Source organism: Spermophilus citellus (genome assembly GCF_964194105.1).
Source record: "Spermophilus citellus genome assembly, chromosome: 4".
Classification (NCBI taxonomy): Eukaryota; Metazoa; Chordata; class Mammalia; order Rodentia; family Sciuridae; genus Spermophilus; species Spermophilus citellus.
Genome location: NC_138185.1, coordinates 104,254,958 through 104,282,414, shown reverse-complemented (window position 1 = coordinate 104,282,414; position 27,457 = coordinate 104,254,958). Strand labels below are relative to the sequence as shown.

The window sequence follows — 27,457 nt, the reverse complement described above, 5'->3', positions numbered from 1 at the left end:
ATCCACGTTTTTACATACTAGTGTCTGTTGTATTCTGCTGTCTTTCCTATTCTCTACTATCCCCCATCCCCTTCCCTCCCCTCCCATCTTCTCTCTCTACCCCATCTACTGTACTTCATTTCTCTCCCTTGTTTTTTCCCCCCTTTCCCTTCAGCTCCTCTTATATGTAATTTTGTATAAGGATGAGGGTCTCCTTCCATTTCCGTGCAATTTCCCTTCTCTCTTTCCCTCCCCCTTCTCGTCCCTGTTTAATGTTAATCTTCTTCTCATGCTCTTCCTCTCTGCTCTGTTCTTAGTTGCTCTCCTTATATCAAAGATGACATTTGGCATTTGTTTTTTAGGGATTGGCTAGCTTCACTTAGCATAATCTGCTCTAGTGCCATCCATTTCCCTGAAAATGCCATGATTGTCATTTTTTAGTGCTGAGTAGTACCCCATCGTGTATAAATGCCACATTTTTTTTTATCCGTTCATCTATCGAAGGGCATATAGGTTGGTTCCACAGTCTAGCTAGTGTGAATTGTGCTGCTATGAACATTGATGTAGCAGTATCCCTATAGTACGCTCTTTTAAGGTCTTTAGGGAATAGTCCAAGAAGGGGAATAGCTGGGTCAAATGGTGGTTCCATTCCCAGCTTTCCAAGGAATCTCCATACTGCTTTCCAAATTGGCCGCACCAATTTGCAGTCCCATGAACATAACCTTTTGATATTGTATAATGAAATGTCTCAACATATAGAAGATCTCAATGAACCAATAATTTCTTTTTTTTAAATATTTATTTATTCATTTATTTTTAGTTTTCGGAGGACACAACATCTTTGTATGTGGTGCTGAGGATCGAACCCGGGCCGCACGCGTGCCAGGCCAGCGCGCTACCGCTTGAGCCACGTCTCCAGCCCCCATTAATTTCTAATAGGGCTGGGGTTGTGGCTCAAGCGGTAGCGCACTCGCCTGGCACGCGTGCGGCCTGGGTTCGAACCTCAGCACCACAAAGATGTTGCATCCGCCAAAAACTAAAAAATAAATATTAAAAAATTCTCTCTCAAAAAAAAAAAGAAGAATTTCTAATAGCCAATGCAATAATATCATGAAAGAATAAAAGATCCATTCAAAATTCAAGAAGGACCAAATTTTGCAGAGTATCAAAAAATAATATTCACAATTATCTAAAATGACTATTAAAATATTTCTTTTTCCAACCAGGTATCTATGTGAGCTGGACTCCATTACAACCAAAACAAGATATCACACCACAATCTGAATATGAAAGTAAATGACAGAGTAGACAAAGAAATTAGGAGGGGAAATTAAAAAAAAAAAAGTCTTTGCTATTTTTCTCACTAAAATTTTTTGGTTTAGAAAAATGTTTTTTTCTACAAAAAAAAAAAATTAAACAATATGTATTAAGTTTAACGTTTTAAATATGTCTGTTTAAATTTCTAATGATAAATATCAAGATATAACTGATACAAAAAGTTCCTAAGGCCAGGCACAGTTTTTCAAGCCTGTCACCCCAGCAACTTGAGGCTGAAGGGCCAGTTTCAAAATAAAAAAATAAACAGAGGACCAGGCAAGTAGCTTAGTAGTAGGTTCAATCCCCAATATAGGAAGAGAAAAAGAAAACTCCTTGGGCCATCAATACATTTTTTAAAGTATGAAGGAGTTCTTACCCCAAAACTTTTGAGAACTGCTGCCTTCCCCTCATTTCACTTCTACCTATCCCCACAGAACTTCTTCCTTGGAAGAAACCACCTTTCTTCACCAATCTGGTTCCACTGGAGCTGCTTTTTTGCTACCACCTCCCTTGACACAAAACCTCAATTAAAAAAAACTCTCCCATTCTCAGTGATAAACTGTCAGGTAGGTGAAGCCAGAAAAATCTGAGACTTTGCTGAGACTAAACTTCTCTCCAGAATAGACTACACTTCTCTCTTTCTAGGAGACCTGGAGTCACTGGAACAATTTGGCCAGTCAGGGTAGCCAGCATTCATCTTGCCAAAACTTGGAGAATACATGGAGTCATACTGCTTCCTGGAGGGCTGTATGTAGGTAGGTAACTATACTTTTGCCGTGACTGAGAAATTCATTTCATTGAACACTTGATATCATTTTTACCCATCCAATACACAAATGCTAGTACCTGGAAAGACGAAAAAAATAAAAGCTTCTATATGGTACAAAGTACAATATAATTTGTTCCATCTCCAGAAACCAATTCAGCAATATGAACTGAAAGCCACCATTTTTAGGAACATTTCAAACACATTTCCTATATGCACAAGGATTCAGCTCTAGCTGTTGATGTTCAGAGCAGCAGCCACCTATATATCCAGTATTAGGAGATACAGCTGACTAGAGAGTTTAGTCATAAAACACACAATAATTAAAAGCACACAATAATTAAAGACATTGTAGAGGCCTAAGCTATGACATACCTACAATACTGCTAAATGAAAAAGATTACAAAACAACCTGACATTTTTCAAAAGGGAGAGGGAACATATATAAACATAGCAGAAAAAAAGATGATCACAAGATATTATATCAAAATTCTGATCATGGGGCTGGGGATGTGGCTCAAGCGGTAACACGCTCGCCTGGCATGCGCGGGGCACTGGGTTCAATTCTCAGCACCACATAAAATAAAGATATTGTGTCCACCGAAAACTGAAAAATATTAAAAAATTATCTCTCTCTCAAAAAAAAATCTGTTCATGTCTTCATCTATCAGGCAATTTTTTTCTAGTTTTGTTTATCTGGTTTCTAAATTTCTTACAATACAAATGTCTTGTTCCCCATATTATAAAATATCCACCACCACTCTTGTACTCAATGTTCAGCATAAACTCATCAAGTTCAAGGCTTGTTCAGTATAATATTTAAAAGACAATTTACTTTGAAAGGTATGTAAAATGGTGACAAATACTTAAACCTATAAATTAATATTTTCAATCTCTCATATATATAAACTTTGCAATTTTTACAAGGTTTATCATTTTTCTTGCAAAGATAGTTTTCTAGTTATTCCTCTTTAAAAGGACCTGTGATATGTCAGTTTTTAAACATTATATGGTACTCAAAAATCCCAGGCAGTTTTTCCTGCTGCGAATATTTAAGCGCTTTCATCAGTAATGAAAATCTGAAAGACAAATACAAGTATCTAATTATTCAAGACCTTTATCTCTCCTCCATTCTACTATTAGTTTTATAGTGATGTTAAGGCTTGTAGAATGAAACTGTCTCTGTCCCCATAAAGTTTACCCATAGCGGACAAACTTTACACAAGTTCACTACTACCATCACCACTATAAAACTGTCCTATTCTGGGCTAACACAACTCAAGGTTAATCATAAAGATCTCTTTACCTGTCCTTGTTTTAGCAGTCTTTTTGTCTTGTCCAGAAATGCCATTTTTCTACATAAACCAACCACAGACCAACAACATGTCTACCTCAAGAACCAGCAAAGCTGGCCACCAGAATGCTCAGATTGGGGCATCCTTCCAAATGGAAAGATACAGCTATCTCTAAGGATTTTGTAATTTTTTGAAAACCAATGAGCATACTTCTTGTAGGTTCAGAGACAGCAGTGTTATGGAACACATTACCTTCACATTTTGCTGTTCAATAAATGTGGAATGGAGCATAAAGTAAACTGACAGGATTGACTATACAGTACCTTAATAAAAGCTTAAATGCTTTGACAACATAAGATACCAAATGTGTGTATGTAGTTGTTTATTAATGAAGTAATAACTGTGAGCCCACAAAAGCAGAGTAAAAAATGCTAACAAAGAAAAGTGCATACATACCTTAGTGATTTTTAAATATTCAAAGACAGGAAGCAAATTACAGTTACTCAGAACATCATTCTTAAGTGAAATGAGGCAGAGAAAACAATGGTGCTGAAAAGGATTTGAACCACCTAAGCTACAGAAACCCAGTGAAAGGCTTCCATGGTTCTTCTGACTAGCCATCATCTTTCAGAATGATCTTTGGAAGATAATCCAAACCGCTGTTACAAAAACCTTGGTGGAAAGCCCTGTTTTATTACTCTCCAGTAATGCTTTGCATTTAGTAATGAGTATTTCAATTCAATTTTCCACCCCTCAACTAGCTAACATTTACCTAATACTATAATCCTCCAGGTCTAAGTTTAGCCAAAACAACCACAACAAAAACACAAGTTACTAAAAGACACACCATTCATGAAAGGGAAACCCAAGTTTCTTCTTCATATATCCCTTTCTTTCAAGGAAAAAAAAAAATAGGGAAGGGGGAGGATAGACGAATTTGGCCCTATATTATAAACTGATCAGATAAATGAGAAAACAATGATTCTGGATTGAAAGTACCATGTAAGAGCTTAAGACAGTCCTGATAACTGTAAATGTTTCTCTCAGAGTTTAATTTGGAAAGGTAACCTGTCCCAGGAGGAAAAACCAAAGAAAGGTCTTAGACTCCTTAGTCAAGATTAGTTCATTATTTCCTTTGTACAACTTGGGTGGGACTACTTTTTAATCAGTGTAAAAACCAGAAAAACAGGGGCCGGGGTTGTGGCTCAGCAGTAGAGCGATCCTCTAGCACATGCGAGTAGCTGGGGGTTCAATCCTCAGCACCACATAAAAATAAATAAAATAAAGGCATTGTGTCCAACTACAACTAAAAAAAAATTTAAAAAAAAACAAAGTCAAAAATGAAGGTTAACAGCATTGCCTTACTTCCCATAAAAAAGCTGTCATAATAAAGCAATTTCAAAATAAAGTGTTATTCAGACACAAATGACACCATCACTTTCATATTTGTACAGTATAACTGTCAAAGAGGTTCCCTATATATCTCTTCTAGGGCAAAAAGTATTACCTACTTTATGAAGAAACACAGTAAAAAAAGTGATTTGCTTTTTTAGGTCCTAACTACTAAATAAAAACTGGTATGAGTGTGAGTGCGCACACACACCCTACGCTTACATATTCCAATTTAGTGTCTTGCTGTTGGAGGAAGGGCTTTTTGGCAAATAGAAATGTAAGTAGCTAAACAAAGAAATATTCCACCAAAATACTGTGGTAAATAGCCACTCGTGCAGAAAAGATAATGCTATGCAAATAATATAAAAATGAAGTTTCATTTGTTTATCACCTAATTTAACTTCTGGGGTTTTTTTTGGGGGGGCGGGGGGGGGGGTTAACTCTAAAACAACAAATCCCTACCAAGAGTTCCCAGATGCTAAGTCCATAAAAGGAGTTGTCAGCTTATGTTAAATACTTCAAAAGGACTAAAAGAAAGTTATACACAAATTCCCAATAAGGCTGCACAGGTTATTAAAACAAGCTGCTTTGCTTTTTAGAAGTGATCATAGCAACTGGATATTAGCACTGACTGGTAATTTGCCTTATTTTCTGAAAATGCAAAAATAATATTTAAGTATGTATAGCAGAGAATCTTTCATGAGTTCACAGAAAACAATAAGAAAGACTCCTTGTGGTTGTAAAGAGCACTCTTTTCCCTTGATATTCAAATCAGGACAAATTTATAAAACAAGAAAAAAAAGAATAGGTCAATTCCCTTGGCCTACAGAGTAGAACATCATATATATATATATTTTTTTTTTTTTTTTTTACTTCCCACAGTCTTTCATATGTAGTCAAATTACAGATTTCCTATCAAGCCCTTAGCAACCTTTAAAATATTTAAGACATTATCCATGATACCTTCTTGATTTTATCTCTACACTTTTGACAAACTCTTGGCAGTTAACTTTTATTCAAACAGAATATAGCTTGAATGGTGGCCATACAGTCAATAAAACAAATATTTACACAGAAGATAAAAAGCACAATTATAGAATATGCTCCTGCCAAATTTAAAAAAAAAAAAGATTTTTAAGGACTTAAAACAATATAAACTACTTAAGAATATTTTTTAAAAAATAACCAAAACAGAAATAGTAAGAAATAAAGAAGGGAGAAAGGGGAAAATATCACCATACACTGAACATGACCCAAAAGAGTGACATGGAAGAACAGATTGGGGTTGGGTAAGAGGTAGGAGTCAGGGACACATTTCACATGGAAAAAAAGTTACACAGAAGCTTTAGGGGAAAAGAGTACAGTATCTTTAGAAAATAACAGGAACCTATAGATATCATGTTTGTAAATAAACAACTAGTGAGATACCATTCACAAATATTACAAAAACTGCATAAGGATATGTCTTGGGGGTTCGGGGATATAGCTCAGTTGGTAGAGTGCTTGCCTCCCATGGACAAAGCCCTGGGTTCAATCCCCAGCACCAAAAAAAAAAAGGATATGTCTTGCTAAGGGTAGAGAAGATAGTGCCTGGCATATAGAAGAGCTCAATAAATATTAGAGCTGTGTAAAAAAGGGAAATATTGGAGAAGGGGTCAAATACTTTAAACAAACAAAACAGCTACAATTTTTCACAGAATAACAAATCACAAACCCAGTAGAGAGGCCTCCAGCACTTGAAATTCATCACCATTTTTTCTTTGCTCTTTTCCTTCTAAGCAAATGGCATCAACAATTTTATCAAAAACACCCATGTTTAAAGAATTTTTATCTTTTAGAGATACACATGGAAAGACAAGAGGAAGTGATATGTCTGAAATCTGCTTCAAAATAATACAAGATGAAATACAGATGAAATATGACTGGGTAAAAGTTTACCAATGTTGAGACTGGGTACATAGTTTCTCTACAATGTTCAAGAATTGTATGTTTGTCCCACTCACATTGAGCATCTATAATAATTATTTTCTAATAATGTCGTAATTTACTAGCAGCTCAATCTTAATAGTTTCTAACAGTAGTACCTAATCCTCACCAAACTGTCCTTTCTCTGAATGTGTCTAATTCACTTCTGACTTTACTCCCAACGCCACTGCCTAGTCTAGGTCATCATTCATTATCTGTCTATAGCAGATTTCTATCAGCCTCCAGTAGGGTTCTCAACCGGACACTGCTGGCATTTTAGGAGGGATAATTCTTCCATGTGGCAGACCACTTGAACATTACAAAACATTTGGCATCCCTGTACACCTGGCATTAAATGCCAGCACAGCACAGCAACCCCATCCACATAGGGATAGTCAAAACCACACATATATGTTCTGCAGTGCCACCCATCCTGGATGGCAGATACATTTCCAATTTACCTGATTAACTTAGTGGCTCTCCACTGCATACAGAGTTCAGTTTCCAATTATTTAAATCAGCTGTACCTTTCCCTGGCCACACCCAACTTCTACCAAAAAAATCACCCTCCAAGTCATCCAGGCCAATCTCCTTACTAATATGGACTCTATGCTCACACTACTTCTTGTTCCCCAGATTTGGAAAATTTCCCTCACCAGCCTAAATTCTGGACTTCAAGTCAGAGCATAAATTGTCCCTTACTAAGCAAACCACATTTTCTCAAGCTTTGGTGTCCTGTTTGGGTGGAGTTTCCTCTGTCTGGAATGCCCTTCCCTTAGCCTTCCAAAATTGTACTCACCTGTGGAAGATCAACTCCTCAAAAGTTTTCTCAGAGGCTACCTCCCCCAATTCAAAAGTAGTTGCTCCCTTTAACTTTAGTTACCACATTGGGTCATAAAAAACTCTCCCTAGAAGTCTTGAGTGCTCAAAGCAGGAACCGCTCTGTCCAGTTTTGAAACCCCAGTACCCACAACAGAACACTGGGACATGAATCCTCTCCTCACTACAACACTAGATTGTAGTTTTGTTTTGTTTGGGGGAAGGGGGGGTGTAAATACAGTACCCACCTTCTCCCCAGAGTCTGGTAACTTCAAGGCGTTTGCAAACTCCCAACAAGCTGTAGCCACTGGAGTAAACCCACGGACTCAACCAAAGGGCGTCAAAGACAACGGACTAGGTTTTAGCCATCCTGACTCCTATTTTAAGAAAGAGTATATTCTGCATTTGGACCAATACCCTAAAATCCATTCCAAAACGAAAAGCTTCAGAATATACTTTTATGAAGTTATTTAATACTTCAATATTTTTCCAAGTTTTGAGCTTTCCGATTAAATGAAAGGAGTGAGCTCTTTTTAAAGTGTCTTTTCAGCGTTATAATAGAACGTGACCTTACGTGCCCAGGTTTACTGCTCAGAATCTCCGGTCCCCATCAATGATTTTCGGGCTGAGGCACAGGAGAGGCTACGTAAACACAGCCGTCGCACCACCTGCCGCATCCAGGGCACAATGCGCGTTAGCGCGGAGTAAGGTCGGGAAAAGGAATACTTCCAAACAGTACCAGAGGCTGCGTCCTAAACTTTTTTTTTCCCTTCAATGAATCCGTTTTCAGTTCACCCTTACACACCAACTTAATTTTTTTGTTGTTGTTGAGCAAGCAGGCACGAGGGAAACCTGACGGAAGAATGAGTCGCTAAAACTTAAGGGCCGTTCTCCTTCCCCACCTGAGCTCAAACAACAGCCGGAGCTGACCCGCCGCGCCGCAGTTCCAGGAGCAGGCCGGCTGCAGGCGGCCATGGCGACCCGGCGAGGGCAGGGGCCGCCGCGGTCTTCGCTTCGGGTCGTGGCGACGGGGGCCGTGAGTGGCCAACAGCCCCGAAGGCATCCCCGCGCCCTCCGCCTCCTTCTAGCCAAACCCGGAGCCGTCCCAGCGAGGCCTGGGCCAGGCCACTCGCCGGGGAAAGGGGCGGACCCGCCCCGCCCGGGGAGCCGGGGCCTCTCGGGGCAGACTCCCCTTTGTCCGAGGACTCCGGGCGCCCCCAGTTCGCCCTCGCCCGGCCCCGAGGGGCTGCGGCCGAGCGCCTCACCGTGATGTTGCAGTGGAGTGTGAGCGGCGGCTGCGGTGAGTGCGGGCTGCCCGGCGGCGCCGGCGGCGGCACCAGGAACTGGCAGTGCAGTTCGTCCAGCTTCCAGCTGACGATGCGGAATCGCTCGTGGTTCTTGTCGAAGATGGACGCCAAGAACTTCAGCTCGGTCTTGAGCCCTGACACGGACATCTTCCCCACATCTCCGGCGGGAGGGGTGCGGAAGGGGAGCTGGGCCCGGAGCCGCCGTCACGGCCGCGACCGCCCCGCGGGGCCGGCCCGGGCCGCGCTCTTGCGGCTCCGCCTCTCCCCGCCGCCGCGACCCGCGTCGGAGCGCGGCTGGAAAATGGCGAGGGGCGCGAGGCCTCAGCAGGCAGCTGTGCGGCGCCCGAGCCGCTGCTCCCTTTGTAACCGACTCCACCGGCAGGAGGCGGCGGCCCCGCGGCTTAAAAGGGTAACAGCGTCGCCGCCCCCGCTACCGCCTGGGAAAGGGCTGCCCCCGCCCCGCCCCGCCCCCATAGCCCCGCGCGCCCCCGTTCCGGCGCGTGCTCGTGGCCAGTGCGCGCGCGCCCGGCCGCCCCCTCCTCGCCGTGACCCAGCCCGCTTCCGCCTACCCCATCTGCTCCGCGACTCGCACCCGCGGACCAGAAGATTGGGGCCAGGTGGCTCCAGGGCTCCGCACAAGAGGAGGAGCCGGAGACCCCCGCGCGTCCCCGGCCTGGGGCCAGACACGTGCGCGGCCTTTTGCACCGGCCACGTTGGCGCTGCAGCGGAAGCACGCTGGCCGCTGGGGGCTGCTTACAGGCTTGGCCCTCGGTGAACCACTCACTCACCTGACTTTGGTGATAGACCAAGGTGCACGCCGTTTAGTTTCATCTCAGCTACTCAAAATTTGATCAGCACCACAACTTCTATAGGCTCAGGTCTAAGGACCTTCTCACTGAATGTGCTGCTCTCTCCTTTGCTCTCAGTCCATTTGCCGAAGACGATGATTTGGCCACGGCCAGCAGCTCCCTCCCATTTCCCATGATTTCCTCCTTTCCCTTAATCACCACCTTGAGCTCACTCTGACATTGTATCTTCTTCCCCTTCCCCCATCCCATCTCAAGTCTCTGTCTCTCCAGGAGTTCTTTGCCGTTTCCCAGCTAACTCTCCTGCCCGCCAGAGGGTCCGAACCACCCAATCTAAAATATCCACCCAGACACTCTATATCACATCACTCTATCCTAATTTATTGCTCTGCACCAATCACTATCTGGTATTTTCCTTTTTTTTTTTTTTTCTTTGTCTCTGCTCAACACAAGTGTCTTATTCAGAGCTGTATTCCCAGGATCTAGAAAAAAGACCTGTTACATAGCAAAGGCCATCTGAAATCCCCAGTAGTGAGCACAATCCTTGGCACATTCTAGGTGCTCCAAAAATAGATGAAGGACTGCAATTCAAAGGAATACAAGATAATTGGGGAGGAATAGTGTGTGCAGTAATGTGTACTAGAGGCAGGACCAGCTTCGGAGGTGTGTGACCCATGTATTTGCACAGGACTTCTAACTTAGAAGGATCCAGTGCTTAATTTAAAGCTCTGCTGCCACCATCTTGAAATTCTTAAATTTCAACAAAGAGCCCTACATTTTTCTTTTACACAGGTCTCAGTCAGAGGTACCTAGTCCTCCATTGCCCACATGTCTCCTGCTTCATGATCTTCAAGAGGTCTTTGGTCTACTGATCCCCTTAGGTGACAAAATACGGAACACAGGGAGGTGCTAAGTCCACTGAATAAGAAACATTTTTAAAATTTTTTATTTTCATTTACTCCTGAGTGTTATAACATGTTACATTTGCTTCTCAGTCTTCAAAGGGTCGCAAACAACCTTTGAGAATCTAATTAAAGCTATAATCCATCTTACCAGGAAAATACTTCTGCATATAAAATTTGCAGTGACTCCAGTATAGACACTGGGATGGGAGAAAAGGTTTCAATCCTGAGCTTTAAGCAAGAAATAATTCAATTCACATGCTGTATCGGCATTAATGCTGGGTTAAACACAGTTGTGACTTGTCATTTTCATTTTCCTTCAGTCCCCAGTTATTTAGGACCCTGACAGATATGGCAGTCATAAACAAGGATCTGAAGTAAAGGGGAACAACCTAGTCACAAATATGACTGAGAAATAAAATGTCCTAAACAAGTTATTTAACCTATCTAAACTTTATTTCACCTCTAAATTGATGGAAGACAATAAAGAGATCCCTAAATTGCAATTTATTTGTATTAGTTATATCTCAGAAATATGTACAAGTATTAATTTAACAATCCATTTTGAGAATCTACAATGTGCTTATGCCCTAATAGAGCTAAAAAGATGTTCCAAATTCAAGAAATTTAATATATAGCATCAAAAAACTTTAGACTGCAAGTAACAGAAAACTATGATTGAAAATTGCTTGAAAAATAAGGAAATGTATTGCTTCACATGATAGGAAGTTCAAGAAGCAGAGCAGGCTCCAGGATTGGTTGATTTGAGCCTTTAAAATATCATCAAGAGCCCAGATTCAATTCCTTTGTCAAGCCGAAAGCAAGCTGGCTGAAACTTTTTTTTTTTTTTTTGCAGGTCATATCCAGACTTAATATGCAGTGGCAGAAAGGACATATTCTTCCATATGTCCTTCCAAGACATGGGAACCTTTCCAAGAATCCTCCCAGTAGATTTCCCTCGTATATCATTGGTCAGAAATGACAAAGCAAACAAGCAAATAGATGGGGTCACTCGTTCGATTTCCAATCATATAGTATACAGTGGATGCTGAGGACTTACCACAGTATCTGATACAGACACATAAATAAAGACAGAACAGATGTGATGAGAGATTCAAACTACTGAACTACTAACTATCATGGGAGAAAGAAATTAATTCCAGATATTACTTGCATAGAAGTATAGCCATGTTCAGAGAATATTCAAGAACCCACTTGATTATACAGTACAGGAAGGGGCAAAGAGAAAGAGAAAGCTGAGAATTTTTTGACCAGATTTTTGGAGCCCTAACGTACCATGCCAGGGACCATAGTTTCATTTGGTGAGAGTCATCACTTTTCTTTAAATTAATCTATTTATTTGTTCTAATCAAAATGGGGCATGATTTTTCACTTCTCTGGTTCTACACAAAGTAGGGTCACACCATTTGTGCAATCATACATGTACCTAGGGTAATCATGTCCATTTCATTCCACTATCTTTCCTATACCATGCTCCCTCCCTTCACTTCCCTCCCCTTTGACCCATCCAAAGTTCCTCCACTCATCCCATGCTCCCCCCTGCCCCATTATGGATTAGCACCCACTTATCAGAGAAAACATTCAGCCTTTGGGTTTTTGGGATTGGCTTACTTTGCTTAACATAATATATTCTGTAAATCCGTCCATTTACCTGCAAATGCCATAAATTTTATTCACTTTTAATACTGAGTAATATTCTATTGTGTATATATATATATATATATATATATACCACAGTTTCTTTATCCATTCATCCATTGAAGGGCATCTAGGTTGGTTCCATAGTTTAGCTATTGTGAATTGTGCTGCTATAAACATTGATGTGGCTGTGTCACTACAGTAAGCTGTTTTTGAGTGCTTTGGGTACAGACCAAGGAATGGGATAGCTGGGTCAAATGGTGGTTCCATTCCAAGTTGTCTAAGGAATCTCCATACTGCTTTCCAGATTGGCTGCACCAATTGCAGTCCCACCAGCAAAAAATGTATGAGTGTGCCTTTTCCCTACATCCTCACCAACAGTTATTGTTGCTTGTATTCTTGATAACTGCCATTCTGACTGGAGTGAGATGAAATCTTAGAGTAGTTTTGATTTGCATTTCTCTAATTACTAGAGATGTTGAACATTTTTTCATATATTTGTTGATCAGTTTTACTTCTTCTAAGAAGTGTTTGTTCAGCTCCTTAGCCCATTTATTGACTGGGTTGTGTTTTTTTTATGTTAAATTTTTTGAGTTCTTTATATATCCTGGAGATTAGTACTCTATCTAATATGTGTGTGGCAAAAATTTGCTCCCAAAATGTGGGCTCTCTCTTCACCTCATTGATTGTTTCTTTTGAGAGTCATCACTTTTAACATCAATCTGGCATTGGTGTACAAAAAGGATTACAGTAGGTTTAAAGGAGTGAAGTAGCCACCAAGAAGAGGCAGGAAATCCAGATTCTAGATGGCCTGACATGAATTCAATGGGATCGTTTATACCCAGCTGTGAGGTTCTCCAGTGCCAAACAATAAAGAGCCTTTGGATTTGTCCAAATCAATAGTGAGAGAAACTGAAGTAGGGCAAGTGACTGTGGAAATAGAAAGGACCACCCTGATTCAAGGAATATTTCTAAGGTAGAACTGCTGGCTCCTTAAAGATGATGAGGGAATAGAAGGGGAGAAAGTTTTGTTTAATTTCTAGAACAGGTAGCTGGAAGAGAGTGATTTCACTGACACAGCCAAGAAAAGATGTTGAGTTTAGTTAGCTAATGGTACTGCAGGTAGAGAATTTGTATCTTAGGCCTAAAGTTTATAAGGAAGCAGAGGATGGGATATATAATGTGGGTCAGCCATACATAGGTGATGGGGAAGCCATGGCCCTGGCGTCATCATTGAGTCAAAGGAGGGAGGACAACCTGTTGAAGGGACCCTGAAGAAAGCCCACCATTGGGAAATGAGTCCTTTTAAGAAGTCAATGGATAACTTATGCATCAAATTATTTTGAGAAAAGACTAGAAAGTTGAGGATCAAGAAAAGGCCATGGGCATTAGAATTAGGAGGATGTCAGTGGTATTTTAGAGAAAATCATTGCAATAGAATGGTGGGCATGGGGTCAACATGATGTGGAAGTGAAGAAATTGTACATAGACTATGTCCTTGAGAAGTTTCAGAATTCGGAGGAGGAGATATGGAACAATGGTTTGCAGTAGTAAGCAAAGGGAAATTTTGGTGTTTGGTTTATTTTTATTTTAGGACAGAGGTAGACATACTGTGAAGTAAGCTTCAGGACCCCTTACACAGGCTCCTTCTGAATAAATCTTAACTTTAATTTGGTATTTACAATTTTATATTCTTTTCTTTTTTAAATTTTTTTAGATGTTGATGGATCTTTATTTCATTTATTTATTTATTTACTTACTTACTTATTTATTTGTATGCCGTGCTGAGAATTGAACCCAGTGTCTCACGCATGCTAAGCAAGCACTCTACCACTGAGCCACAACTCCAGACACTGTATTCTTTTTCTTAAAGAGCATTTGCAAGGTTAAGTAAGCTTAGTGCCCTACAAATCCTTGATTTACCGCTAAGGAAAGAGCCTTGTATAGACAATAAAAACTGAAGTAAGAAGATAAAGATAAATCCCTCCCTCCACACTGTTGGGTGTGTGGGAGACCTTGCCTTTTAACATTGCATAATCCCTTATCCCTCCCTCTCTGAAGGGCGTCAAGCTGAAGGGCGCTAAAGTCAAAAGTTTTCTCGACCAATCCGCGCTGGACACAGTGTCCACTTGCCCCTTCCTGAGTCACCCTGCCAATCAGTACCCACCACGTCGCCAAAGCAACCCTTCTTAAACTGAAGTTTGCAGGCTCATGCTGCTGCTCTCTTCCTCTCCTTTTCTTCCCCTTCGGGCAGCCCCCACCCCCAATAAAATCTCTTGGTTGAATTTCTGTCTAGGGTGAGTCACTCGCCTTTCACACACAGCACTGGGAAGCAAATTAGGGAAGACACAAGGAAATGCTGTGTTAAACTAGAGAATTTAAAGACCTCATATGGAATGAATAACCTTGATTTTAGCAAGACAAAGTAGACAGTTAAATACAAAAGCCAAAGGACAAGGGAGTGCCATCAAAATTTATTACAAACTCTGAGCATGGAGTCTCCCATAGAAGTACAAGAAGGCCCATGAGAAGAGGATGGTTAGAGAGTCTGGAAGTCTCCAAGAAGACAGCAAGTTCAGGACGAAAGCAGAAGCCACTGTCTGTACCCTGGAAGGACTTAAGATTTCTCAAACTTGAACATGGAAGAATTTCCAGTGATAGCATCTTCCATGCTATTCTGTTCCAACATATCCTCTAAGGATGTGCTCAGATGCCATCTCCTTTATCACACCTTCTCTAGTCCCATAAATTGAATATAATTGCCTATTTCAAAATTTCCCAGCAGCTGGCCTGTTGTAGCACTTCTTTCATTGTGCCTTGGTTATGACTAGATGTTTTCATATTTGTCTCCTCTGATAGATTATGAAGTTTTCATCTTAATCCTTTGATATCTGCAGCACATGGCCCATGATGATCTCTGAGACATACAAATCAATCAGTCATGTTAAGTGAATATAGCCTACCGGAAGTAAAAACCACGTGATATCCTTGTTAGAAGACTGCAAGCACGTTGCAGGAGAAGTGATCTAGTTCCATGAAAATCTTGAGGAAGCCATGAGAACCTCTCCCTGATACAGTATACACCTATCACATGTGGCCACAGAGACCCAGACAACCACAGAGCTACTGGGTAGACATAGGAAACTTAGCCCATCCATGCTGAGACCAACAAGTGACTCATTATTCTACTGCAGCCAACTCAGCCAGAAAGTTAGATAAAACTTTCACAAGTTCAGACTCTTGACTTATAATAAAACTCCTAACTGTGATTTTAGTTTTAGTTAGTGATGCCTATCATTTTTTTCTTGCCCATATGATAAGGGGCTTCCAACCCAATGTAGAACACCTCAAAATTGTATGAATTCGAGGTAAATCTGCAAATGATCTACCAGGAGAACTTTCTGCACTGAGGGAAAAGTTCTATACCTGCCACTGTGTGGTGGCCACTATATTGGATAACACAGCCCCAGATAATTCTATGATAACACAGATAGTTCAGTACTTTTAAAAACATGTCTATCCTTCCTTATCCTTTGAAAGCAGTGACTATGTGTTACTAAGTATTATTTCTTGAGTACCTGACACAAACTCAGTGCTTAATAAATGCTTATTAAATGAATAACAAAAAAATCAAATTTCACATTTTCCCTGAACTTAAGTTTCTAAAGAAGGTGTGCACTAAGATTTTCTAGCTCAAAAAAATTTTTTTCATAAGATTATAGTTAGCAATATTTACTCATTCAACACATTTTTATTGAGTACTTCCTACATATCAAATTACTTCATCTTTGTAGTCACCTTAGTAAATTCTCATTATGCCTCCTAAATAACTAAATTTCAGAAAAGGGAAATAATTTGATCAAGATTTGACCAAGATTTACACAGAAATAACTGACAAAGTCAGAATTTGAACCCAGTTCTGTCTGTTTGCACTACACTGCTGCTTCTATATAAATTATAAATACCATAAAAAGGCAAATATCATAGATAAATATAAATAGCAAATAAACTAGCATTGAATGACCAGGGTGGCATAAGAACTTTACTTGATTGGAATATATATCTTCTTCCTATGCGTTCTGTGTTCTACAAATAGACTCTTGGTTGCTGAGCAAGAGATGCCAGCTCCTTCAGGAAGACCATTCAGGCTATTAAAAAAGGAGGGCTGGGCTGGGGATGTGGCTCAAGCGGTAGCGCGCTCGCCTGGCATGCGTGCGGCCCGGGTTCGATCCTCAGCACCACATACCAACAAAAGATGTTGTGTCCGCCGAGAACTAAAAAATAAATATTAAAAATTCTCTCTCTCTCTCTCCTCTCTCACTCTCTCTTTAAAAAAAAAAAAAAAAAAAAAAAAAAAAAAAAAAAAAGGAGGGCTGCTTCTCAAGAGAGGCTGATCAGTGCAGTGGGAGATCCTCCTGACCTCCAAAACACTGAAGAAAGTGGGGAAGAGGGCAATCAGACTGGAGTCCTACTATAATAAGTCATTAGGAAACTTTTTAAATTCTAAATAATAAACATTTTTAATAATAATCCCCCCTTCCCAGCATATGAAAACCTCAAGTAAAAAGATTTCTTCCTCATTCCTTCCACAGTGACTTTAATGAAAAATGTTCTCTCCGAACATTTAAGATTAATAAATGAAAACATTCAGATCTTTCTGGATCTAAATTTAACATACCTTGGACCTAATAATTTCAAATGTAAGCATTTATCCTAAAGAACTAACTAAGTCTGTATCTCAAGATGTAGTTACCAAAAGTAAGGGCAGTAAAAAACAGTTATGAAGCAACTGGGAAAATTTAAATGTTAAGTAATTTCTGATAATACAGAATTACTGTTTAGCTTTTTTTTTTTCCTTCAGTACTGGGGATCAAATCCAAGACTTCGGGCATGCTAGGCAAGTGCTTTACCACTGAGCCACATCCCCACATCCCCAGTCCTATTTGATAAAAATTTTAGGTGTGCTAATAATATTATATTTTCAAATAAGAGTCCTTCTCTTTTGAAAATATTGATGTATTTATTGATGAAATTTAAAAACAAAACAAAGATTTGGTTTGTTTTTAAATCTCCCAGCATATATATATATATATATATATATATATATATATATATATATATGTTGTAGATGGACACAATACCTTTATTTTATTTATTTATTTTTATGTAGTGCTGAGGATCAAACTCAGTGCCTCACGTGTGAGAGGCAGGTGTTCTACCACTGAGATATAACCCCAGCCCCTATCCCAGCTCTTTTTGTAACCATAAAAGACAAGAAAGGATCTAGAATTTTAAAATTTTAGCATGCCCATATGATAGAGTAACATGGAACCATTAAATGAGTTTGTGTCTATATCTGAAAGAATGCACCAAAATGGTAACAGTAGTCATTTCCTGATAGCGACTTTTCAGGTGAATTTTTTTTTTCCAGTACTGGCAGTGGAACCTGAGGCTTTGTGCATGCCAGGTGAGTGTTCTACCACTGAGCTACATTCCCAACTCTTTTCAGGAAATTTCAATTTTCTATCTGCTTATTTTTCTTTTCCTGAAATATTGGTTTTGATCATATACATGCCATTAACAAATAAATAATTTTAAATTGGTTTCTGGGAATTTAAGATAGAGGTAAGTCACAAAAGAATATGTATTTTTTTAACTCAGCGGTGTTTAACCACTGAGCCCTATCCCCAGCCCTTTTTATTTATTATTTTGAGACAGGGTCTCACTAAGTTGCTTAGGACTTCAATTAATTTCTGAGGCTATCTCTGAGGCTATCTTTGAACTCACAATCCTCCTGCCTCAGCCTCTGGAACCTCTGGGATTACTGGCTTGTGCACCACGCCCAGGCACCACAAAAGAATTTTGCAAAGAAATTTTCAAGGGCCAATACATACTTGACTGTTGGATTTTGTTTATTTGTTTGTTTAATCACAAAAAGATCCCTGAAATAGGTGCAGCTCAGAGATTGAATTACAAATACATGAGCTTCAGGTGCCCAGCAACAGCCAATTCAACTTACCCTTCAGAAGTTTTATTCCTCATTGAAGGAATTCCTTCTCCCAAGATCAAGATCAAGATAAGTAAGGGTCTTGCTGCTTTGGGTTCAGGATAGAGGTTTACACAGGCATCTTCTCCCCTGGCTTGCTTCTGTAGTGTCTTTCATTTAACCTGAGGTCCTTCTCAGTAGAGAATGAATCAACACTGCCCTGTCCATACTCCAGGTTTCAAGGGGTGCTACTTCCAGGACGAATTTACAGAAACACAGACTTGATTCCATGTTTGGGGTTTGCCAAAATCAATTAATGCAGTATAGGAATTTGAATAGCCTGGAATCATCTCCCTAGTTACATTTAAGTCTCATCTCGAAAGATATGAAAAATTAAGTAGTAACAAGCACAGTTCTTCAGGCCTGACAGAACAAGGGAAAGACAACCTGGCTCACTCAAGACACGGATATTTTTAACATTTCCAAACATGCTGTTTCTGCTAAAAGCCTTGGACTCTACTCAGAGAAGATGAAAACAAAACCCAAAAGGAGATTGTGTTTGCAATAGAAAACCAGAGGCATGGTCAGGGACTGGGGGCTAATCTGTCTCCTTTGTCACTCTCCAGGGAACATGCGACCCACTGACATCCTCTAACTGAGCCTTGGTTTCTTTGTGTGTGAAGAGGTGTGTTGGACAAGGTCCATTTTTTCATCATTCAAACACTTGCTTACTTTCACCAATGTGCAAGGCAGTTTGTTGGCTCTAAAGGGAATAAGGATCTAGGAGCTTATAGGCCTGAGGACAGAAAAACAATGAATACTGCAAAAGACCAGAGAATGAGAGGGGAGGGTGGTAAACAGTGCTTCTTGGAATAGAGGGGAAAAGGGTAGCAGAAAGAGAAAGACTTTGTCTCAACTGAGCAACTTATTGGTCCTCTGCTTTCTAAATATAAAATTATGTTATTTAGTTTCCTACTGGATTTCCAGGAATCTCAGATTTGGTCTTAGTCTGGGATCTTCCAGAAGTAAACTGTGTTAGTCAGCTTCTCGTTGCTGTGATCAAAACACCCCACAGGAACAATTTAGAGGAGGAAAGATTTATTTTGGTTCAGGGTTTCGGAAGACTCAGTCCATGGTCAGTCAGCTCCAAAGCAGAAATATCATGGCTGAAGGGCATGGTGAAGGAAAGCCTCAGCTCATAGAAACTGGGAAGCAGCAGGGTGGGCGGAACCAAGAGTAAATATCATCCCCAAGGGCACACCCCCAGTGACCTACTTCTTTTGCCAAGTCCTACCTGCACACAGTTACCTCCCTGTAACACAGTCACTCAAATTATTAATCCATCAAATGAATTAATCCACTGATGAGATTACAGCCCTCACAATTCAATCATTTCACCTCTGAACCTTGGTGAATTGGGGATCATGCTTTCAACACATGCGCTTTTGTGGGGACATTCTAGATCCAAACCATAATATAAACTCTGAAGCAAGAATTCCAGTACAAGTACGTTGTGTTGGAGGTGATCCTGGGAAGCACTAATAGAGGATTGGGGAAATGAAGCAGGGAAGGAAAACAGGTTTCTACGCATGCAGCTCATTCCTTCTGGGGAACTCTGGGAACATTCTAGAATGTCTTGAGGTTATCCCAATTATGGAGAAGAAAGCCGATATGTTTATTCACCAACTACCCATTCATTATGCATTACAGGCTGCTTCTGGGGCATTCACTGGCACACCCAGATTGCATTGCCCATGGCCAACACACTCCCATGATAGAGGGCAACAAATAGCAGCCAAATCTCTGACTCTTAGTTTTGGATATTTATGTTCTCTCTGTAATTCCTCCTAATTCCATCCACTGTTCCTTTTTATTATAAGGGTTTTCATTAGATATGTGGCCATCTAACTAGACTACCTCTTCCAACTTCCCTTGCAGGTAACTGTGGCAGAGTAGCTAAGATATGGACAATGGAGTATATCTGGAAGAGATGTACACAACTTTCAAAGGATGAGACATGCACTTTAGCATATACTCCCCCAACCTCATTTGCTGCTTCCTTCCAGTGAAGACCAGAGACCAGAGCTGCCCACCTGGACTCAGTGATGGAAACCATGTGTTGACAAAAAAAGCCACCATTCCTTCCCTTGAATGCATTTCCTGACTGTTATGCAACAGGAGGAGGCCAGGTTTGGGGAAAATGATCTTCAGGTAAGTATGGAGAAGATACAACTATTTGAGAAAGTAAGGCAGAAAAACAATCTGTTTTCTAATTTAAATACTATAGTTTGGGCTCTCTTTGTTATATCAGCTTAGCCTGTACCCTAACTAATATACTCCATTTCTCTCAGGACTATTTATTTTTCTTTTTAGCTTTATCTTATTACTCTTATTGGATTTTGTCTTTTAGCACAACTTCTTAACATCCTTCTTGGAAATAGGCAAGTAATTTTTAAAACTAAGAACAACTAAACCCCTGTTATTGATATTTGCCATATTCATGGCTGCCAATCATGCTCTGAATCATCTATTTTGGGGGAGGTTCTGTCAAAAATAAACAAAGTCAGACATTAGTGAAAGCAATGAAAACAGGTTTTATTCAGTAACTACTGACAGTAAGAGAAAGAGCTGAGCTCCAGTCCAATTTGTGCAGAGGTGACTAGGCATTTCAAAGAGAGAATGAGGGAACAAGGAGGGGAAAAAACAGTATCCAAAGTGAAAAATTGCCAAGGATTGTGTAAATGTGATCAGGTCAGCTGTGTCTGCTAGCTGGTAATTATCATAGTTAGGATTCTATCCTCCCACCAAGACTGGGAGACAGAGGTCCTGTCCTTTCTGATTATATTTCAAAGAAATGGCTTTCAGATCTTTGAGCAAAACACTCCTGAGTTATAGGAGGTTCCTGTATATCTCAAAGAGACAGAGAAAGTATTCATAACTGTAAGACCTTTTTAGTAAATGCTCTAAGAAAGGGAAATCAGAGGCCTCTTTCAGGTGTTGACTAGAACAAATAGCATTTTTTTTTCTTTTTTGATAGCCTTGAGCCAGACAGAAACTCAAATAGGACTGGGTTATTTTAGGGATACCACCTTAGACTACTAGAAGTTATGTTAAGCTTTGGTCAAGCCCCTTAGGGCAGGGCTGTGAATGGACTGTTTGTGCCAAGAGTTTCTGCAGTTCTCAGCTTCACACTGTGAATCCCACCTCCCCAGGGTAAAAACTCACATTTCCAGGCTCCTGTACATCTTGTCGTCAGGTATTTGGCCAAGTTTCTACTCTATTTCTGAGGGTGTAAGTGAGCAACAGAAGGAGGCCAGGCTCAGGGAAAATGACTTCAGGTAAGCACGCAGTTGAAGACAAAGGTATTTGAAGAGAGTGTGGCAGGCCAGGTCTGAGAGTTTATAAGTTCTGCAAATGGAATTACTTGCTCTCCTGGAACAAAGTGCCACCACTTCGAGAAAGTGAGGCAGAAAAACAATCTGTTTCCTAATTTAAATACTAGAGTTTGGGCTCTCTTTGTTATATCAATGAAATGAAGTCCTGCTGTTGGGCAATGCAGACAGGAACAGTAGGCAAGAATTGGAAAAGAAGCTGGGTGCGCTTGTTCACACCTGTAATCCCAGCAGCTCAGGAGGCTGAGGCAGGAGGATCACAAGTTCAAAGCCAGCCTCAGCAATGGTGAGGCACTAAGCAACTCAGTAAGACCCTGTCTCAAAATACAAAAAAGGGCTGGGAATGTGGTTCAGCGGTTAAGTGCCCCTGAGTTCAATCCCCAGTACCAAAAAAAAAAAGAAGAATTGGAAAAGAAGAATCCTTCTGTTTTCTCCAGTCTTTCAGTCATCTTCTAGCATTCCCTGATGTTTCAGAGGCAAAGCAGAAACATGGTCTGTAGCTCAGCACCCCAAACTGAGCATACAGAATAGTTTTGAAACTGACAAATAATATCATAAGAGCCAGCATCTATCTTAAAAATTAAAATGTTGGCCGGGTGTGGCGGCACATGCCTGTAATCTCAATGGTTTGGGAGGCTGAGGAAGGAGCATCAAGAGTTCAAAGCCAGCCTCAGCAACTTAGTGAGACCCTGTCTCTAAATAAAATATAAAAAAGGGTGGGCATCGGGACTGGGGTTGTGGCTTGGTGGTAAAGTGCTCGCCTTGCACGTGTGCAGCCCTGGGTTCAATCCTCAGCACCACATAAAAATAAATAAATAAAATGAAGGTATTGTGTCCAACTACAACTAAAAAAAAAGGGTTGGGAATGTGGCCCAGTGAGTGGTTAAGCACCCTGGGGTTCAATCCTGAGTACCAAAAATAAAAATATATTGTTCTTAGGTGTACATCATTTGTCACTATAGAGCAAACTTGATTAATTCCTTCATTTATCTCTTCTTGGCCCAATCTCTCTTCCTAAATGAGATCCTTCATTCTCATGGCTTCAGCTACTATCTGACATGACCCCCAAATTTCTATTTCCAAGGCACTTCTTTTCTGTACTACAGACTTGAGTATCCAACTGCCTTCCCTGGAGCTTGTCCCCTTTGTCTCCCACACCCCTCAAAATAACATGCCCAAACTGTTGATCTCTTCCCAGGGCCTGCTCCTCTGGCTTTGGGAATATACCACCATTTCTTCCATCTCATGCCAACACACTGAGAATTCCGCTTAATATCTCCCCCTTCCACATTTTTCACATTCAATAAGTACCTACTTACCTTCTAAGTGTCTGTGCTATCCTCTTTTTATTCCTCATCACTAGCCCTACCCTAAGCCCTCATCCTCTTTCACCTGGCCTAAGGAACTCACTGCATCAACTCTGGCTCCTGGTCATCGCAGTTCTCTCATTGAACTTTCATTTGTTTATTGTTTGTTTAATTAATTTTTGCTGTGCTGGGCATTGAACCCAAGGCTTTCAATGCTAGTCAAGCACTCTACCACTGAGCTTTATCTCTATCTCTTCTCAGTGAGCTTCTAAAAATCTGGTCCATAGCACTTCTGTGTTTAAAACCCTCAAGTGGGGGCTGGGGTTGTGGCTCAGAGGTAGAGCGCTCACCTAGCATGCGTGAGGCACTGGGTTCCATCCTCAGCACCGCATAAAAATAAAATAAAGTTATTGTGTTCATCTATAATTAAAAGATATTAAAAAAAAACCTTGAGTGTTTTCCCACTACTTTTCAGATAAAGTCCAGATTCTTACCATGGCTTGCTTATACAAGCTCTAAATGGCCTCTATCTTCCCACCCCATTTTATATCCCATAACTATGTATACTAGGCCAAGCCATTATTTGTTTAGTCTTCAGTTATTTCAAAGCCCCATCTCTTTCCTGCTTTGGAATCTTTATGCATGTCTGTCTCTCTACCTCTATTTCTCTTTCCAACTCCCAGGTCTTTTACCTCACTATTTTCTCCTCATTCCTCAAGTCTCAGCTTACATGTCTCTTAAATGTCTCAGGGAGTCTTCCTGGATCTCACCACCATCACTGTCACCTAGGCTAGGCAGTACACTCAAATATCACTAGCACCCCCTCTAATTCTTAGCATTTGTCACATTTGTCATTGTCTGTTGTATCATTATTTGTTTAGTCCTTTTATTAAACTTAAGCTCCATGAGGACAACAACTGTCCTGATCAGCACCATAGAGACATCACAGAACAGTAGAAATCACACAGGACTAGTAGCCACAAGACCTGGATCCTAACCCTAGTTTTATCATTTCCTGGATAATCTTCAGCAATAATTAAAGCAATAATTGAGCTTTAGTGTCCTAGTCTTTAACACAAAGGGATAATGGTCTCTCAGATTTCTTGTTTCCAACACGCAGGGAGTATTCTTTTTTAGTGATGACCCTGGGGGCCACATGAAAGGGTGACTCTGTGTAGACTCCTATTCTAGAAGGGAAGAGCAATACCATCCTTTGGCTTTCCAATTCACCTTTCTCTGGTCCTCCCAGTCTCATCACTTTTGGTTTGATTACAAAATAAATATTCCTGTCATTTCCACCAAACTAACAGTTGACTGATCTGTTTAAGAGAGTAAGACATAATAGAAGTTAAGGAGTGTCAAAAGTTCAGCAAAGACAGGAAGCTGGTTCTCTGAAACAGCTTCTCTTGTAGGGCTTGAGAATTATGGGGTCAATTTCATGTAAGACTGTGGATGTTTTTTTTACTACCCACTCTCCCAGATTCTTCTGTTGAGGTACGGACTGTTCAGGTAGGAGCAAGGAATGGTGCTCAGGGTAGACTAAGCTGACACAAACCCCCATTCATTCGCAGCAGGCCCTGGGATGGGTTGGGGCCCGCTTGTCTGTGGGTGTGTCAGGCATTCTGGGAATTCATGTCAGACAAAATTACTCCTCTACAACAGGAAGGGCTGAATCACAAGACACTAACAGGTTTTCCGGTTTCTCCACCCTCCTCCCTCAAACTTTTCCTTCCCTGCTCCCCAACCCACTCAGGAGAACTGTGCACCACCCTGTGGGAGTGATGTCTAGCTTCAGCCAAAAAGAGCTAGTTTATAGTACCTACTATCCCATCCTGGCCCCCCAAAGTTGCTCTCAGCCACAGACCAGGCAGGCATCTTGGGGTCTTAGCCTTTCAGAGGCAGCACAAAGACATCCAAAAGAACTGAAGAAGCATTTGCTCCCAGAGGTCTCATGGCCCCTTTGAATTACCATATTATCTATCCACACTATGACAGCAAGGATTCTCCTCTTATTCAGGAGGCTAAGGAGGAAACAAAGATCACCATGCAAACAAAAATGTCACATTCCCACAAAATCTGAGCCACATTAGGCTTTCTCAGAGAATCATATTTACTTGGTTACCTTTCTAAGATGGAGTGACCTGCTGGCTTGCTCAGCTAGGGCAGATCAGCTGCCAAAGATGGTGTGTATTGACCAAGAGTATTTGACTTGAGGGGTTGAAAACTGGTCCATGTTCCATGCTTCAAGCCACATGTTTTAGAAGGCTACATCTTTCAGAAACTACACCTTCTTTAAATTTTCATACAAGCTAGTGGGAGTTCTGGCCTAGGACTCCAGATCAGCAGGAGATGATGACCATCACAGGAAGAGGACCATGTTCATGTTGTGCCTTTGGTTTTCTTTTCTGAACCTCCTAAAAACATTATTTTATTTCTTCAAAACAGTGTCTGATCATTTCTTTAGTAAACACATATCCATCTTTTGTGTGCTTAGTAGAGTGTTACCTTAGGCAGCGGGATCAGAAAACATTTCCAAGAGAAAATAGATGGCAATCTTAGATTAAGATAACCCAAGAAGGGTTAAAATAAATATTTTTAAAAGGTATTAAAAATACAAAATGGCAATTTATAAAGGTGCTGAAGTACCATAAGGAATAGCACAGTAACCTAGAGCTAGTTGCAGCCAAACTATTACCATGACTAGGCTCCAAGAGAGGAGAGGAGGTAGGGAACACTGGATTTTAGAACAGAGAGAATCAGGTAGAGAAGTGTTTACCTAAGTGTGATTCACAGACCTTTGGAGGTCTGTGAATGGTTACCTGTCTATGATGAGATATGGATGGCAATCCAAAGTAAATGTTTAGAAAATTTTAATAGCAATTAGTCATTGTCATAATGTCAAAGTATGAGATCACATCAGCAAATGTAGTTTGGAGTTTTGTATAGAAATATATTCTGCTAACACAGCTGAAATGACCAGCAAATGTTCTAGGCTCCTTATTGTGATTAAGAAGCTCTGTGCCAGAATGTAAGTTGACATGCTATTTCCTTCATTGAAAAAGTTGCCTCCCCATGGCACCCTCCATAAACAAACAAACAAACAGAAGTCAGGCTTTTGGTGTGCTAAGTGACATGGTAAAAAGTCTTAACTCCATCAAGACTAGCTAATGTGTTCAATCTGAGATTATTTCTTTATTATGTGATGATATGGAAAGCTGATCATAAACAACTGTGATTGTGTGCCATGGTATGATGGTTACCTGAGGAGAAAGTTCTGTCAAGAAGATTTGAATGATAGAATGAATTCTTAGTGTTTCATTTGGTCCCAATCTTTTCAGATTGTGAATTAGACAGCCCGACTCGCCTTTTTGTTTGACAGATTGAGTATTCTTTAAAATATTTTTTTGTAGTTGTAGATGGACAGAATGCCTTTGTTTTTTTATTTTTATTATTAGTTGTTCAAAACATTATATAGTTCTTGAAATATCATATTTCATACATTTGATTCAATGCCTTTGTTTTATTTGTTAATTTTTATGTGGTGCTGAGAATCGAACCCAGTGCCTCATGCATGCTAGGCAAGCAGCTTTGCCACTGAGCTACAGCCCCAGCCCTAGGTTGAGTATTTTAATGATCTGAATTCTTGAATACAAGGAAAGAATACAAACTTGAAAGAACAGAGCTCTGAAAATTTGGGATAGCATGTTCTATTAGTTCACAGTTATCAGTGAAGTTGGTGATAATTCTGGTATTGCACATCTGTGAAAAGTTAACACCAAACATTTTATGAATTTTATAGGATATATTCAGCTTTGTTTTTCATCAAAAGACAGTTCACACTTAGGAATTAATGGATCCAGAACTACAACTTTATAGAAAAAACTGTTCATGCTGGCCGGGTACAGTGGCAGATGCCTGTAATTCCAGCAACTCAGGAGGCTGAGGCAGGAGGATCATGAGTTCAAAGCCAGCCTCAGCAAAAAGTGAGATGCTAAGCAACTGAGTGAGACCTTGTCTCTAAATAAAATACAAAATAGGGCTGGGGATATGGCTCAGTGGTTGAGTTCAATCCCAGGTACAAAAAAAAATGATAATAATAAAGGAACCTGTTCATACTGGCTACTGATAAAAGATTAGAGATGAATTTTGAAAATAGCATCATTCGCCTTTTTTACTTTGAATAGAAGTATAAAAGGAATAGTCTTAGACTGCTGAAATTACCTGTCAACATACTTTTAAAAAATTTTTTAAAATTTTTTGTAGTTGTACACAATAACTTTATTTTATTCATGTATTTTTATGTGGTGCTGAGGATTGAACCCAGGGCCTTGCATGTGCAAGGCGAGTGCTCTACCGCTGAGCCATAACCCCAGCCCCCCCACATACTTTTTTAAAGACTGATTTTTCTACTTTAAGTATAATCTTTAAAATTGTTAACACAGTTTACATACATATCACGTCCTTTGTATATGAATGTTGTCAATCCAAACTAGATTAGATAAATCAACCATCAAAAAGCAAACTGTCACATTATAAAGCTAAAATATTGATATATACATTGTTCC

At 40.3% G+C, this 27,457-nt stretch overlaps 1 protein-coding gene across 5 annotated transcripts in view; it reads right to left on the bottom strand.

Moving 5' to 3' along the window:
- Positions 1–9,128, bottom strand: part of UBE2Q2 (ubiquitin conjugating enzyme E2 Q2) — a 57,185-nt gene extending 48,057 nt beyond the window's left edge. For 4 of the 5 annotated variants that reach the window (XR_014021810.1, XM_081293049.1, XM_081293051.1 and 1 more), the window contains exon 1: positions 8,799–9,128. Coding sequence is in view for 3 of the 5 variants with exons in the window: in XM_081293049.1 (XP_081149175.1) it covers positions 8,799–8,987 (189 nt within the window). In the remaining 2 variants the exon portion in view is untranslated. Of the gene's footprint in view, positions 1–8,435; positions 8,703–8,798 lie in introns of those variants that run through there. The other variant, XM_081293052.1, reaches the window with a different exon arrangement.
- Positions 9,129–27,457: the final 18,329 nt, after the last annotated feature.